Here is a 16,332-nt window from a genome sequence, read left to right on the forward strand (position 1 = left end):
GAGCTGCTGACCCTATGGCTGTGCCTGTCTTGCTCTGGCCAGGGGCTGGAGGCTTTGCTGCAGCAGCTCCCAGGGAAGGCAAATCCAAGCTGTTTCGTGACCAAAATGAAGTCCTGCAAAGCCCATTGGGGTGAGGAAGGGGTCACAACCCCCCTCATGAGCTCCCTCCAGGGTCTTTGGCCAGACACAGGATGAGCCATCTTGGACCTTGGACACCAGTGCTGGGAAGAAAGTGTGGACCTGGGGAAGGCCAGATATGAGTACACATGCCTGGCTGAAATGCTCCCTTTGAGGAAAGTCTTCCTCCCCTATTAAGTAATTAAATAAAGCTCCGGGCTCTACTAAAATTAAAATAACAGAATCCATTTATTCTGGCAGGGCTCGCTGGTGGCTGCTCTTGCCAGAAACATTTTTGTGGTTCTTGTCTTTTCAAGTGGCTCTTTTGCAATAAAACCCAGATGCCATTAGTCCGAGGAGGCCTCCAGGCAACTGTTTATGTCCATGAAAGATGCCCTTTGTAATTAATTAATCTCCCCAGCGCTGTGGTAGCACATTCCCGGGGCTCCTGGTGTGTCCCTGCCCGCTGGCCCAGCAGTGGAGGTGTTTGTTCATTCCTGGGCACTGAGGGACACTTTGTGTTGCAGCCTGGCCATGGAAGGGGTTAATCTGCTCCTTGGGAAGGCACAGCTGAGATTTCAATACTCACCAGAACACAAACAGAAGTCAGTGCCATCCTGCTGCCCTTGTCCTGCTGCTGGTTTGGCGGCTCCTGCTCTTGCTCAAGAGCAACTCTGAGTTGCAGGAGGCTCTTACAGGGGCAGGGACCAATGGGGACTAAGCTGGCAGGCAGTGGGGAGGGGGGTATGACCTGGTTCCTTTGCCCTTCCAAGGGTTCAGGTGCTTCCAGATGACTCAATCATTGCAGGGCATCACCACCACATCAGAGAAATGTGAGTTTGATGCATTTGGGGGGGGAAAAGGTGATTCATAGAATGATTCATAAAATGGTTTGAGTCAGAAAGGACCTTAAAGATCATCTTGCTTCAACCCCCTGCCAGGGGCAGGGACACCTTCCACCAGACCAGATTGCTCCAAGCTCTGTCCAACCTGACCTTGAACCAGAGATGAGGCATCCACAGCTTCTCAGGGCAACCTGAGGGCCTCCCCACCCTCACAGGGAAGAATTTCTTCCTAATATCCAATCTAAACCTGTCTTCTTTCACTTTAAAACCATCACTCCTTGTCCTATCTCTCCATGCCCTTGCCAAAAGTGAGGCTGCCCTGAGCAAAACCCCATCCAACCAGCTGCACCAGGCCAGAGCAAGGAGACTTCCAGCCCAGTGCCTCCTTCCAGATGGTGGCTGGTATCAGGTGTCCAGAGACAAGTGTATGAAGGCTGGGGATTGGAGGTCTCCTCCTGTTACCTCCTCCCAGTTGAGGGCAGTAGAGGCTGGGGGCTCCTCATGGCTCAAGTGGCTCAGGGTCTCCCACATTTCATTGCCACCACTTTATTTCAGCCACCAGAAATTTGGCCGGTCTGTTTCTGAACCATTTGTGCTTCTGGCCTTTTCAGCATCAAGTGATGGCAAATTCCACCGTAGAATTATGTGTCTGCTTGGCAAGGGCCACCTTTAGTTCAGCAGTGATTCCCTTTATGTCTTCACAGCCTTCAGGACGTGTGAGAGCTCTCTCATACCCCTCAGGTCATTTATTCTCCACCCTGAGTGGCCCAAATTCTTGGAGTTTCCCCTAAAGAGAAACCCTCAGCAAAGATCTGGCTTCTCTAGGACCATGGCTTTGCTCAGCCTCTGTGTAATATAGTTGCAAAGGGAATTGCTTTGGGGAAGGGTCATTCCTTGCTCTCTCATTTGTAACATAACAGCCCGGGGTTTGGTTGTTATTGGTGTTTTTAGCCATTGTTGGCTTTTCATTGTTGCTTTTTTGATAGATGAGTTTAATTTTGCTGGCATATTGCACAGGTTTGCAAAGCAGCTGTTGCTGGTGCAGGATGGAGCAGTTCATCACTGAGCACGGGTGTCACGGCCTCAGAGGGGTCAAAGCCGAGGGCTCAGGGCGTGGGGGGCTGCAGTTGCCATGAGAACTGCTGGTGGCATGGCAGTGAACCTCAGTGGTGCTGCAGCCACCTCCCATCCATCTCCCATTCCCCCTGGGAAGGACGGGACCGTTGGAACATCAGGAAAACGCTGCTGAGAGCCCGGAAGGCAGGGTGGGTTCATGTAACCAGCTGATGGTGGTGTGAATCACTGGTGTTTTGTAGATGCTGGTCCTGTCTGGGGGTGATACACAGGGTGATGTGTGTGAGGGGATGGGATGTGGTGTGGCAGGCAAGGAGGAGCAAGGAGAGGAGCTGGGAGTGCCCAGGAGGAGCAGTCGGATGCTCATATGGCTCCTACACCTTGCCTTGTTTAACACGGAGGGCCTCAGGTTACCCTGCCACCAAATCCTGTGGTCCTTTAGCAAACCACACCCATTCCTGGGCCAGGAGGGCTCTGAACTCTCACAGGCACATTGGAACAGGACAGACCCTGGCCTGAGCCCCAGGTCCCCTCCCACTCCCATCTAGGACAGCTTCCCGAAGCAGCCTGTGTGTAGGATGTCTTGGGGTAAAAGAAGGAAATTGCTGAGGTCAGGGAGCTGATGTTGCACATTTTTATGTGCTGCCACCTGGAAAATACCAAAAGATAAAGTCTTGCATCCAGGCCCTTGAAAATCCCTCTGTCCTGCAGGAAGGGAGTGTTGTTACTCCAGGAATTCACTGCTATTCCAGGGAATTTAAGCCACTGTGCAGGAAAGCCCAGTGTGGGCAGGGAGGAATTTAAAGGGATAGGGCATTAGGATTGTGGGGATGTGCTGTGCCATTGCAATGAGGGAAGTGGGATCCCATCAAGAGGGGAGGCCTTGAAGAGGCCAGATGAGTTCAGGTCTAGTTCCAGGTAAATGGGTCGGTAAAGGAAGCAGGAAATCAGGAACAAGCTCAGATCTTTGCAGAATCAGAGTATTATGGGTCTCCTGAGAAGGAAAGAGCTGGGCTGGAGGTGTGAGGCTCAGGACCATCCTCCTCTTGGTACCTGGGACATGCCCACAGCACTGTCCACACCCAGCTCCCCCACCCCACCCAGGAATTCTGGCACTGACATGTCCCTCTGTCCCCTTATCCCAGGGACCTGATGCCCAGGACGCTGGAGGGGCAGATCACCATGGAGAAGACCCCCAGCTACTTCGTCACCAAGGAGGCCCCAGCCCGCATCTCCTCCATGTCCAAGGGCACGAAGCTCATCGTGGTGGTGCGGGACCCCGTGACCAGAGCCATCTCGGACTACACCCAGACGCTCTCCAAGAAGCCCGACATCCCCACCTTTGAGAGCCTGACCTTCAAAAACAGGACTACGGGCCTGATCGACACCTCGTGGAGCGCCATCCAGATTGGCATCTACGCCAAGCACCTGGAGAACTGGCTCCTCTACTTCCCCATCGGGCAGATCCTCTTCGTCAGCGGGGAGAGGCTGATCAGCGACCCCGCGGGGGAGCTGGGCAGGGTCCAGGACTTTCTGGGCCTCAAGAGGATCATCACCGACAAACACTTCTACTTCAACAAAACCAAGGGGTTCCCGTGCCTGAAGAAGGCGGAAGGCAGCAGCAAACCCCACTGCCTGGGGAAGACCAAAGGCAGGACCCACCCCGACATCGACCAGGAGGTGGTGCAGAGGCTGCGGGACTTCTACCGGCCCTTCAACATGAAGTTCTACCAGATGACGGGGCAGGACTTTGGCTGGGACTGAGGCTGAAAAAAAAAATAATTTAAGAAAAGGAAAATATAATATAATATATATATTTTTTTTACGTATCAGTAGAGAGGGGCGAAATACAGAAAAAAAAAAATAATAGTTGTGCTGAAACATGATTTGCTCTGATTTATTCTTTTCTTTTGTCGCTGCTTTGCCTTCTTGCTTCTCTCAGAGAAGAGGTGATGTGTCCACCCTCCACAAAAAGGAGGTTGTGAAGAGCAACCTGGTCCTGTCGACATCACCTGCAGCTTGGCTGCTTCCTTCCATGGGCCCAAGGTTTAGCACTGCCTCTGTAAAAGAAATGCAGGTGTAAAGTTCTTAGAAGTGAGAGGGTGCTTGGGGGAGCTCAGGGTCTTCCTGAAAGGTCATCCAGATTTTGGCTTGCAAGTGCCATTTTAGGCCAGACCTCGCCGCTTTTGACAATAAAACAAAGGAGGCTTAATACCTAATTTGGCTTTCCAAACCTTACCCTAGGGGGGTTTTTATTGCATGAAACATTTGGTCAATTTTTCTTCATTTATCCAATTTTTTGTTTTACCTTTACCCCCACTAAATCAAGCTCTTTTCATCAACCAAACTTCTTTTTCCTCTTATAGAAGCCAAAACCAATAATCCTTTGTTTTGTTTTGAGACAAAATAATTTTGGTAGCCAAAAGTGAAAGGAAACAAATGATTCTTTTGACTCTGTGATGAAAATTGCCAGGTAGTCAAAAGGCCTCATTCACAGGAGCTGGCTCTAAACCAGAGTTCCCTATTGCATCCCTTTTGCTACACTGACAGCAGGATCCTTTTCCAAGGGGGCCCCCTCTGAAGGGGTTTTGGGGATGGGAAAGTCCACAGTGAGAGGATGCTCGTGGCACACCAGTCTTGAAGGTGATGGGGGACCCACCATCCCACTACACGTATGTAGGAAACTTCTTGGTGACTGCAGATGCAATTTAAGCCATAATGATGAATATTTTAAGTTGGGCCAGTCTTAAATACAGTAGAAGAAGGGTTGGTTGGGAAAAAGTCAACAAAATGCGTGTCCAGAAAGGGGAATGAGAAGACAATAGTTCTTTCCTAATTGAGAGCTGAGTGGGAAGCAGGAACAAGAGCATTGGTTGTGAAGGGCTTTAAAAATTGCCAGGCAAAACCAATCTCCTTTATCACCTTCTTTTGGCTGATGGAAATGTCTCAGTGACAGAAATCTATTAGTGAAGCAGGATCTTGTGTTACCATGGGCTCATTTATCTGCTGGTTCTTGATCTTCAGCATTTTCTGGACTAAAGGAGTACCCAATTATCTCTTGGTGCTGCATAAACACAACAGGAGGGTGAGTCCAGCTTTCAGAAGACCCTGATGGAGTAAAACAAAGTGGGGGATCGTCTGGGAATCTGGTTAAGAAGAAGCCTGGGGATGAAGCTCACTGGCTGCCTACACACCAGCCAGGATCTTAATAAAATCACAACAGAGCAGAGATTTCAAGGAGTCCAAAGAGAATTGATCTGAAATTATGATTTAACCCGAGAGGGAGGCATTTCCACCCTGGCAAGTTAAGGAAAACAGCTTGGATGCCACTCAGCCTCATGGCACCAAGTTCACTGCAGGTGCTGAGCCACATTCCCTCCTGGCTACTCCAAGCCACCTTCCAGCTCATCCTTATCCACCTCCCTCTGTTCCCAAGGATGCAGAGTCCTGGGACCTTCCTGTCCCCTAAAGACACAAACCCTCAGGGTTTCCCAAGGCAGGCCCATTTCCCAAGGGAATTAAAATAACTTCCCTAGTGTTGCAAGGCTCCAGGAGCTCCTCCCACTGTTGTCATCCCAAAGCTCTACCTGAGCCCAGGTTCCTGTGTCCCGACTGGTGGAGTGATGGGTTGGTGGCACCAAAGCTGGGCTGGGCTCAGCAGCTTGTCCTGACCTGGCACGGCTCAGTACCACCCTCACTACCTCCACTGATCCCTTCACCCCCTGCCCACCATTCCTGTTCCACTGTGCCTCTTTTTAAGCCCCTTTTTGGCAATGTTCATCTGGATACACATTTTGTCTAATTGCCTTCTGCAAACACCTTGTGGCAGAAAGGCACACGAGGCACCACACACAGACCCCCAACAGACCTTTCTCTTTCCTGCCTCCCTTCAGCCCCTCTGGTGTCAGAAATGACACAAGACCATCAGAGATGGTCACACAGCTTTGGCTCTGTGGGGTCATGGGCCCTTCCAGCTCAAATCAGAAGAAGCTGGAAGATTGTTGGGCTCTTGGTAATGGTCTCCCCAGTGTGTCACTGGAGGTGAGGGGAGCAACCTGCTCTCTGCCCATGCTGGGCAGATCAGGGGGGAATGGGCTTATGGTGTAACCAAAAGGATTGGGGGCAGTTATTGGGAAAAATATTCTGAAAACAAAGCTTGTTGGAGTGGAAATGGGAGATGGACACCATCCCTCCCACTCTGTGCTCTTCCATTCAAATGCAAAAGTCAAGGTGGCAGCGAGGACAAGGTATTGTTCACTCCCAGGCACGACCAAAATGTGCCAGGACCAGTGAGGCACAGAGTCTGAGGTCTTCCCAGCTGAAAAAAAGGTTTAAGGGTGTCATTTCTTTGGTATTTAAAGCAGAACTAAGGTTGGGATAATAAGTACAAGCCTTGGACAAGTTTCCTTGGTTTAAGCCCAGCTGGGATCTCAGCCCCACATCGCTGCTCGTTCGCTCCCCCAGTGGGATGGGGGAGAGAATTGGAAGAGGAAATCTGAGAAAACCTGCAGGTTGAGATCAAAACAGCTTGATAGGTAAAGCAAAAGCTATGCATGCAAACAAGGAATTCATTCCTCACTTCCCATGGCAGGCAGGTGCTCAGCCATCCCCAGGACAGCAGGGCTCCATCACACAACAGTGACCTGAGAAGACAAAACACCACCCCTCCAAAAATCCCCTCTTCCCTTCTTTCCCTGCTTTTATGTATTGACCATGATGCCATATGGTCTGGGATGTCCCTTGGCTCAGTTGGGGTCAGGTGTGCTGGCTGTGTCCCCTCCCAGCTCCTTGTCCTCCCAACCTCCTCCCTGGTGGGGTGGGGTGAGGAGCAGAAAGGGCTCTGACTCCGTGTGAGAACTGCTCAGCAATAACAAAAACATCCCTGGCTTATCAATACTATTTCCAGCACAAATCCAAACCCTAGTCCCATACCATCTCCTGTGAGCAAAATTAACTTCACCCCAGCCAAAACCAGCACACGAGGATAAATATCACTTATGGGTATGATTTTAAAAAAAATCAATATAGTTATATTGCTGTTGTCTCCCATACAGCCACATTTAGACTCCTATAAAGCAGCTTTAAAGTGCTGCAGATCGTTCTGCCCATATTTCACAGGCCACAGCAATACCAGGCACATTCATACAAATGAGTTTCTACAATTGCCACCAAATCCCTGTCAGTAAATCAGCAGAGCTTTGATATGGTACCCAAGGCCATCATATGTGCCTTTAAAAAACTCTTCCCAGCGCACTGAACCCGGCCACACAGACATACTTTCCCCTAAATGCTTGAATGTTTCACTTCCCCTCATTTCCGAGGGTTTGATTCCCTTGCTGCACACCTTGTAAAACTATTTAGGGATCTGAGGCTGTGATTGATTGGTTTTGATCTGGGCCCTAAGTATTTTTGAAAATCCTTCCACGTATGAACAATGGCTTTTAAAAAGAGGTCATGCAACCAAATTGCTTTGAACTCTAATAGCATTTAAGCCCCTAAACTCTTTAGGCTTATTTGAAAATCCAGCCATGAAGTTTAGATTATTTTAACCTAAGAAGAATTGGAAGTAAACTGTTGAAAACCGCACCCCTCGTGGGCCTGCAGTGCTGAGCATGTGCATTGGAGGGGAAAGGAAAAGTAGCTAGAAATAAAAAGGTGACTTGTAAAGTGCTTATTTATTTATTTTATTTATTTATTTAGAGCAGAAAAATCAATACATTAACTATGAGATACTAATTAGGTGTATTAAAATGCTTCAGGTCTCAATCATCAAATCTGCCATTAGGCACTGATGAAGCTTAGGCTCATATGCCATGAGACATTTGGATTTTAGAACATTTGTTTTAAGACCAAAACAAAAACCCCACCAACATTTACGGGGCATCCTGCCAGGATCAAATGCCGAATCCATCATAAGGAAGTTTTTTACAAAGAGCGTGGTGAGGCCCTGGCACAGGTTGCCCAGAGAAGCTGTGGATTCTCCATCCCTGGAAAATGTTCAGGATCAAGTTGGCTTTTAAAGGTCCCTTCCAACCCAAACCATTCTGTGATGCCATGATCTTTGAGTAGACAGACACAGCCCCATCTCCCCCTCTTGCAGCACTGTCCTGGTGCCCCTGGGGCTCTCTGGGGTCTGCACAGCACCTTGCCCAGCCCCACAAATGGCACCACAGCCCTCCTGCACTGAAACCATCAGGAGCTTGGGCTCAGGGGTGCTGAGCACAAGGATTGCCCCAAAGTCTTCCAGAAATCACTGTTTTTCTTGCTGTTGGTGACATGCTTTGGACAGGCTTGTAGATTCAGAGAGGTGATTAAAGGTGAGACCTCCCTTTAACCCAGTGCAGCAGCAGCTTCCAGCCAAACCTGAGCTGTGGGAAGGTCCTTTGCACTCTATTTCCACTGGCCACACCTGAAAAATATCAGAAATGGGGTTTTCTTTACCAGTGAAGTTTGGCAAGACAAAACCAGGCCCCTCTGCTGCTGCAAATTCCATTGCTGCCACTCCTGGAAAGGCAAGGACGAGGCTGCTGTGCCCACGTTGACCTTGGAGCTGATTTTGTGGTATGAGGAGTTTAACCAACTCCTCTGGAAATGCTGCCAGTCAATAATTTACACAGTTAGAAGGAATATATCCACCAAGGTGCCTCAAAGATCAGTGTTGGGGACTCCTCTGCGTGGTGTCAGGGTGGTCTTTGGGGTCAAAGTCAAATTCCCAGTGATGATTTGGCCTTGCCCACCCTGCTCAGAGTGATTTTGACCCACACTGATCCTCAGCCTCCTTGGTTCTCCCCCACTAACCCACACAGTGTCAGGTCTCCAGATGAGGGGGGAAATTTCCCATTTTCTTAACCATTAAAAAATTTCTTGATCGCATATAAAACAGTTTCTGGGGTTTCCCTCCTCCCTCCACTTCTCTTGTTGATACTGTCATCCTTCTCCCTTTGGTGCCATTTCAGTATGAAACAGACTGATTTCAATTTAATTTAAGAATGAAAAAGCACACATTTAATAAAGTTTACGGGTACTGGGAGGCTGTGCTTTCTTTTTGCTGGCGGCAGCAACCTGGAAAGAGGGGGCAGGTTTATGAAAAAAGGGGAAAAAACACAAAATTACCCACTTGTGTGTGATTTTAGTACTCCTAAGCCTAACTCGCTCTGTGAACTCTCCAGTGGCATTGTTGGCATCATTTCCACCACCTCCTGTCTTCCACCATGTGTTTCCCCAGCAAGGTCAGTGTCGTGCTTTGTTCTTTAAATTGCAGAAATCCTTGAGCAGTCGGGTTTTCCCGGCTCCCTCAGCACTCACCCCTTGGCTGGCCCTGGCACTGCCCCATCCACAGCATTTCTCCACCGAGCTGGATGAATTCCTGCTTCCTCTGGCCTGGTAGCTCAGGAATGGACCCAGCTCATGGTGCATTGCGTGAAACCCGAGGGGGAAGGAATTCCCCAAGAAGTATATACAGCCCTCCTATATCAGGTTTGCTGTGTGGTCAAGTAAAGTGATATTCTATTTACTTTTTTAGGTGTATAAACAGATTAAATCCCAGGGAAAATATGCTCCCAAACTTCATAATATTTTATTAAACCACTGAAGTTTAATATAATCTTCTGGCTTCCACAGGAAAATTTTCCATTTCTTTTCTGAGCACCTTTGATTTTATTTTCTTTTAATTACCGTTATCCGGAGTTAACAATGTGGGTTTTGCACTCCACCCAGCCAGGACTATCCAGATTAGAAGTGGGGAATTTTGCTGAAATACAGAAATATCTATGTGGTGGTAAGAAGTCAACGACGCCTGGGCAGAAAACTCCGGAGGAGCCAATGTGCAGAATTAATTCCCCTCGGCCAGGCAATAACAAGGCTGCATTCCTCAGCTCACAGCATTTATTACCTAAGACATTGGCCAGCCATGGCTTTCTGTAAAACAATTATACCTCCTTCGTCTTGTGCCTGTCCACACGGCTGGGCGGGGGCTGCAGCTCAGTGCTCCGTGGGGAAAGCTCTCCTTAAACCAGAGCAGTGCTGCCCTCGGGCTCAGCACTGAACTGTGTGAAGGCAGCTCTGCATCATCATCATCCAGCTGGGTGTGAAGCTGTGAGCCAAGGCCAGCACTGCTGAGCCTCCACCACGCTGCTTGGCCCCCGACCTTCCAGCCCTGCTGGCCGGGAAATGCCGCACGCACGGTCTGGCTCGTGGGGAAAGCTGCTGGGAGCCAAGCAAAGCTCCTCGGGAAAGACTCAGCACCTGCATTCCAGCACTGTTAATTAGGAATAATAACGGTCATCGTCATCTCATGGTTCTTAACACAACTGTGTGACTTCTGGAGGCCGAATTCTCTGGTGTGAGTGTGCGGCAGAGGAACTTCAAACGCAGCTTATCAGCCCCAAGTACATCTCCCTGCCCTTCTTTGCTATTTCCCCTCCTGAAACTTGGAACAGCCTTGGGAATGGAGGGTCCTTCACAGACACACCAGCATCTGGCCTCTCTGAGTTCCTCCCTTAAAGCCAAAGCCATGGTGGTGCTGCAGACAGGATTAGACCTGCTGGGCCAGAGTTTCTCCAGCTCATTTCTTTTGTTCTTTCACCACCCGCTGTGATTTAGGGCATGTGAGCAACAACCTAAAGGAAATGACTGAGAGGTATTGGCTGGGGAGCACTTACCTTCCCTTGTACAGGGCTTCTGGAACACAATCAATAGATTTTCTATCCAGCTCACTGCTGGGGACCCCCGGGGCTGGGCACAGAAGAGATGGCAACGGAGTGAAAACATTCTCCTTGAGGAGGACAAGTTTAAGAGCACAGAGGAAAGTGGCTGAATGCATCATATCGACAGGGCAAACAATCTAATTACCCCCTCTCTGCACTGCTGCAGCTGCCTGGGCTGCAGCCTCTGGGGCTATGCCTCTGTGAAAAGGCTGCACAGCTTCCCAGGACCTACAGCTTTGGGATGTGCAGAGCTGTCTGTGCTCTGAGCACAGGCTCCCCCTGCAATCAGCAAGGAGCAGGGCTGATGGAGGCAAAGGGACCATCCCACCAGGGCCTCCAGCACATGGTCAGTTCAGCAGCATCACTGGGTTTGCTGGAATTCTGGAGCCATTTCCTACTGGGCTTTAATCAGCTCTGTTAAGTCCAGACAGGGTCTGTTGGCCAAAGCGAAGCCACAATCCAAGGAGCCCAGTTTGGGAGCACATCCTATTCCACAGGCACCTCTCTAGCCACCTGTCATGGGAATTATAAAGATAAAACCAATGGCAATGCTACACCATGATTTTAAAAACCCCTCCCTCCTACCCTTTCCTGTGATTCAAACCCAGTATTGGCCTGAGACCAAACTCCTCCATCTTCCACAATGAGCAGATTCAAGGTTCAATGAAGAATTATTTGTATGACTACCCACAGGAGCTGCTGGCAGGGCTGGGGCTCAGGGCATGGCCAGCTCTGCTCATATAAGTTGGACATGACTCCTGTATGACTTGCTGAGCACGATGTGAGCTCTGCCTGCCCCTGAGTGACCCTGGCCAGCACACACCGGGTCAGCTGGAGCAGAGACTCACGTAAGAGATGTCTGGGAGAAGCAAAGGGCTGCCCACATACGTCATCACAACTGCCATGGGGATCACAACTGAGCTTTCACCACCTTAGGAAAGCTTATTAATGGCAGAGTTGACCCATTTCCAGCAGAGCCTGGCCCCAGGGACAGCACCTGCAGCCCTGCATGGGCAGATCACAGGATAGTTTGGGTTGGAAGGGACTTTAAAGATCATCTTCTTCCCACCCCCTGTCATGGGCAGGGACACCTTCCACTAGCCCAGGTTGCTCCAAGCCCCATCCAGCCTGGCCTTGGACACTTCCAGGGATGGGGCAGCCCCAGCTTCCCTGGGATCCCAGGTGTGGGTCCTGCCTCTGTCAAACAGAAGCTCATTTTCCAGGCAGCTCAGGAATCTGCACCCGAAATCAGAGTCTTATATTTCAACCACCAAACCCCTCTCAGACACAAAGTGCCCTGACTGGGGGGGTGTGGGGAGAGTTTGGGGTTCATGGTGCACTTTGGACCCTCAGCACCATCACTCCAGAGGGGAATGACACCAAGGACCCTGCCCAGAGGCAACAGCTGCCTGGACAGCCACACTGGCCAGGGAAACTCTTCCTGCTTTGACACCCCATATTTCACCAGTTTTACTAAAGAGAAAATTGTCATATGCTTCCACTTTTCGAGGAGCTGAGCTGTCCTTTCGATAGCAGCTGCCAGCATAAATATACATGAGAAACAGGTTTTTAGTTCCTGAGAAACGTCGAAAAATTGTAAACAATCCTCAAGTCATCTGGGGATAAACACTCAGAATTTCAATATTGTTTATAGTTTAAAAAAGCAACAGTTGTCTGAGTCGAGTCAAGCCAAGGGTGTTGAATAGATAATTTTTAAACATTTGGTTTCAATTCTGCCTTCAGCAGAGAAGGCCCATTCATGCTATACTTGGCTTATGATTCAAAATTAGAAGTATTATGGAGTAGAAAAATGGATGTTTCTATTTCAAAAAATAAGTGGCCTCAGATATTGAACCATCTTGAAGACCCTTTTAGAAAAAAATGAAAAAACAAAAACAGCCAGTCAAGAAGTTTATCCAGGCTGATCTTCTCCTGCTTAAAGTTCCAGTTTTGTTGAGTGACTTGTTTGTTTTGCTTAACAAACAAGAATATTGCATCAAAAATACAATCCTGACAAGTTCTTCTTGTCAGGCTGAGAGCAGAAAAGTCCCTCCCTGGCCCCATTCCTCACCCTGCAGCACCACAGCCTTCCTCACGCTCCAGCTCCTGCACAGACACTCTGCAACTGGACAGAGTGGAAAACAAGAGTTCTTTAATTTCCCCTTTGCATTAGAGTTCATTAGGAAAAATCCAGAGGCCCCTCATTGTGCCTGCATTTGCATGTCTTCTGTGGATGTTTAAATTACATTTTCCTGTATTTTTTTTTCCCTTTGCTCGTGTCTTTCCTGCACTGTTGACACTGGAGTCCTTCTCTGCTCACAATTAATTCCTGAAATAGGTTTTTTTTTTCACTTCTCTCACTGTCTCTCAGCTGGATGGCTCATAGAAACAGAAATTATCTATTTAAGCTATTTGTTGGTTTTAGGGATTACTCAGTCATGTTACATGGCAGGACTCCCATTCCCAGGCCGGATAAGACCTCAGGAAGAAAGAAGGGGAAAAGAGTTGCTAACAAGCTTTACTGGGTGCATTTTTGATGCTTCACTGTCCCTCCTAAAAATCATAGAATCATTAAGTTTGGAAAAGCCCTCTAAGACCATCGAGTCCAACCATTAACCCAGCAGTGCCAGGTCCACTATGTCCCCAAGTGCCACATTTGCACATTTTTGAACACTTCCAGGGATGGTGAGTCCACCATTGCCTTGGGCAAAAAATGCATCAGATCTGATGGTTTCTTGAACCAATTTTTGATTCTTTACTCAGAGGGCTGTGAGGCCCTGGCACAGGTTGCCCAGAGAAGCTGTGGCTGCCCCATCCCTGGAAGTGTCCAAGGCCAGGTTGGACGGGGCTTGGAGCAACCTGGGCTGGTGGAAGGTGTCCCTGCCCATGGCAGGGGGTGGCACTGGATGGTCCTTAAGGTCCCCTCCAACCCAAACCATTCTGGGATTCTGTGAGTCTATTAAATCAATTGACATTTGGCTTCAGAATGCTGTTGTTGTCCTGTGGTCCAGATTTCCTAGACAGACACCAGCACAAGTCTGTGCACACACAGGAGGGTTCATGTGGGAGACTGGAGCATTTGGAGCTCTGCAAATCCACTGTGCACATCAGAGAATTCCTGCCCTGAAATCCAGGAAAGGCAGCAGAAAAAAAAAAAAGACTCCCAGATGTTTCACTTGACTTTCTATCAGGTTCTTTGCTACCTGTGTGGCCCTGGCAGAGCACTGGGGTTTCTTGGATGTGAGCTCCTGTGCTCCTGTTGGATCCATCCCGAGATAGGGAGCTGGCTGGTGGTCAGAGGAGAGAAGCCAAGCTGCAGCTATTCCCTCCCTCCCCTCCCAACACGTGGGCTGTGCTCCAGTATCTCTGCTGAGAGGAGGAAAGGAGTTTTTTATTAATCAAATGAAATAAAGATTGGAGGGATGAAAGGGGAGGTTGAAGGGAGCTGCAGGTGGGGACACACCACAGAAGTGCAGTGCAGCAGCTGTGTCTGCAAGGCTCACTCTTGCAGAGGTGTTATTTGTGCTTCACAGCCCTTCTCTGCTCCATCCTCAGCCTGGCCTTGGAGAAAGGCAGCTTTTCCACCCTGTCCTTCCTCCCAGCCCTTCTCCCCACTCACCCACAGGATCTCAGGGCACTGGGGAGCACCAGCCCCACACTCAGCACGTTGCTCACTGAGAGCTGCCCTCACACCCTGCTCAGGGAGGAACAGGGACTAATTGTGTCACAGATGGGCTTTGGGGATTTCCATTCTCAGCCCTTGGCCCCCATCCTTTCCTGTACCAACCACCCATACCCAGAATTAAGCAGATGAATGAGCCTCAGGGCACAAAAATTACTCTCTGCCTGTGTAATCTCAGTTCCAATTTATTGGCATACAAACTACCAGTTTCCCTTGGCTGCTCCCTGTTGGAAACTCCTTTTCCAAGCTCTCCTTCCTTTCCAGCACCACCACACCCACGTCCAACCAGACATGACACCAAGAACTCCTGCAACCATCCACACACACAGGGTGTAGCTTCATCCTCGGGCTCAGATTTAGGCACTTTGCACCAAGGTCAATTGGAAACAGAGCCTCTCAATCATCCTCCTGTTCTTTTTATACAACATCCCACAAGCACTGAAATGCAGCCAAGTTTGGGAGGTATTGGTAGACTGGTGGACAGCTGATCTCTGTGAGGCAATATGGGAGCCAGCTCGGGAGGATATTGTATTCCAGGGTAAATGGAGAAAAATTTTGGTTTTACATCAGATTCCCTGCTACCTTTTGGCAGGAGGCTCTCAATGCATAAGGTCTTGTTTGAAGGTTCATGCACTTGGCATCCTTGCACTCAGGGTAGGTGCTGCAGAACTCCTTGTATCACCCACATCAACTCACATCCAGCACAGCAAGGTCCTGGTCCTTCTGACCCCCTCTCCATGCCACCAGGCAAGAGCTGAGCAAGTGTCCCGCAGCTGAGGGGTCCAGCACTCGCTGTAGAGGGTTCAGGCTGAAAAGTTCAGTGTCCAAAGAGCCAGAGGAGGCTGTGGATGGAGCTGGCTGGGATTTGGAGGCAGGGGAACCTCTCCTGCCAGGGCCCTGCGCTGTGTTTCCATGTCGAGTCAGCTGTAATGGGAAATGACAGCTCATGAAAGCTCCTATTCATGGCCCTCTAAACAGTTTGTTCCCCTCCTCCTCATCCCAGCCCCTGGATGAGATGCACTCTGGCTTGAATCCAAGCCCAGAGACCAAAGAGGCTGGAGAACCCAGTGCAGCCCCAGTGGCAGCTGCAGCCCCAGGGTTTTCCATGTGTGCATCCCAGTGCCCACGGAACACAGCCACGCAGGTCCTGCCCCTGCAGAGCCCAGGCCCATCCCAGCTCTCCTGAGCACCTGATAATGTGTCTGTGGTGAGAGACTGATACTCACCAAGGCCTGTTTGTGCACCTCTGGAAGGTTTTTCAGTATTTGAGTACCTCCCAAATCCCTCCAGATGTGTGCACATCTGGGGACACACACACAGAGCAGACACAACATCCACCACTCTGCTCTTTACCTGCATCCAGCCCCTTTTGTCCCTCCAGGACACACACTGATGATTTGCCACAGGACTGCCACACCACCCTAATCCCTAAATACCTTCTCCAAGCCCAGGGGCTCCTGGGCATCCCTCTTTTCTCAATTTTTCCAGTTCTAAAATACTTCTGTGACCAGCAGCAGTGGCTTTCACCACTAATCACAGGGGTGGCTGTCTGCACAAGGGATGCAGAATTCAGGTAGGATCCTGTCTGTAAAGTCCTGAGCAGCTGCACACCTTGAGATGTGGGCTGAGAAGCTGAAGGAGGATTCAGAGAAAACCCATGAGAATAGCTGAAGTCCTGGAAAACCCTGGAAATCCTGCCATGAGTGAAGGAGCCAAGCAAAATCTATCTTGCTTAACAGCAACCTTTTCTCAGTCTGTAAGAGAAGAGATCCAAGACCTACAACAATCTGAGCTTGGACCTGAGCCTTTGGTCACTCATTTAGGTGCTAAGTTTGATCATTTAGGTCTGCATTTAATTGTCCTCTGTGGCAGGCTGGCCAGCTGTGCTATGGAGTAGGGATTAATTCTT

The 16,332-nt window shown here is 49.5% G+C and overlaps 2 protein-coding genes across 6 annotated transcripts in view; one reads left to right on the plus strand and one right to left on the minus strand.

Annotated features, from left to right (window-relative positions):
- The window catches only part of HS3ST3A1 (heparan sulfate-glucosamine 3-sulfotransferase 3A1), a 33,757-nt gene extending 29,835 nt beyond the window's left edge, over positions 1-3,922 (plus strand). Inside the window, exon 2 of the mRNA XM_064675695.1 lies at positions 3,182-3,922. Within this exon, the coding sequence (XP_064531765.1) occupies positions 3,182-3,800 (619 nt within the window). The 3' untranslated portion in view covers positions 3,801-3,922. The remainder of the gene's footprint in view (positions 1-3,181) is intronic.
- The window catches only part of TBCD (tubulin folding cofactor D), a 579,906-nt gene continuing 567,408 nt past the window's right edge, over positions 3,835-16,332 (minus strand). For 2 of the 5 annotated variants that reach the window (XR_010435232.1, XR_010435230.1), the window contains one exon: positions 14,577-15,347. The gene's annotated coding sequence lies outside the window, so the exon portion shown is untranslated. Of the gene's footprint in view, positions 4,097-7,704; positions 8,446-14,576; positions 15,348-16,034; positions 16,178-16,332 lie in introns of those variants that run through there. The other 3 variants (XR_010435231.1, XR_010435234.1, XR_010435233.1) reach the window with 3 other exon arrangements.

This window comes from Pseudopipra pipra, chromosome 19 (genome assembly GCF_036250125.1).
Source record: "Pseudopipra pipra isolate bDixPip1 chromosome 19, bDixPip1.hap1, whole genome shotgun sequence".
In the NCBI taxonomy this organism is placed as follows: Eukaryota; Metazoa; Chordata; class Aves; order Passeriformes; family Pipridae; genus Pseudopipra; species Pseudopipra pipra.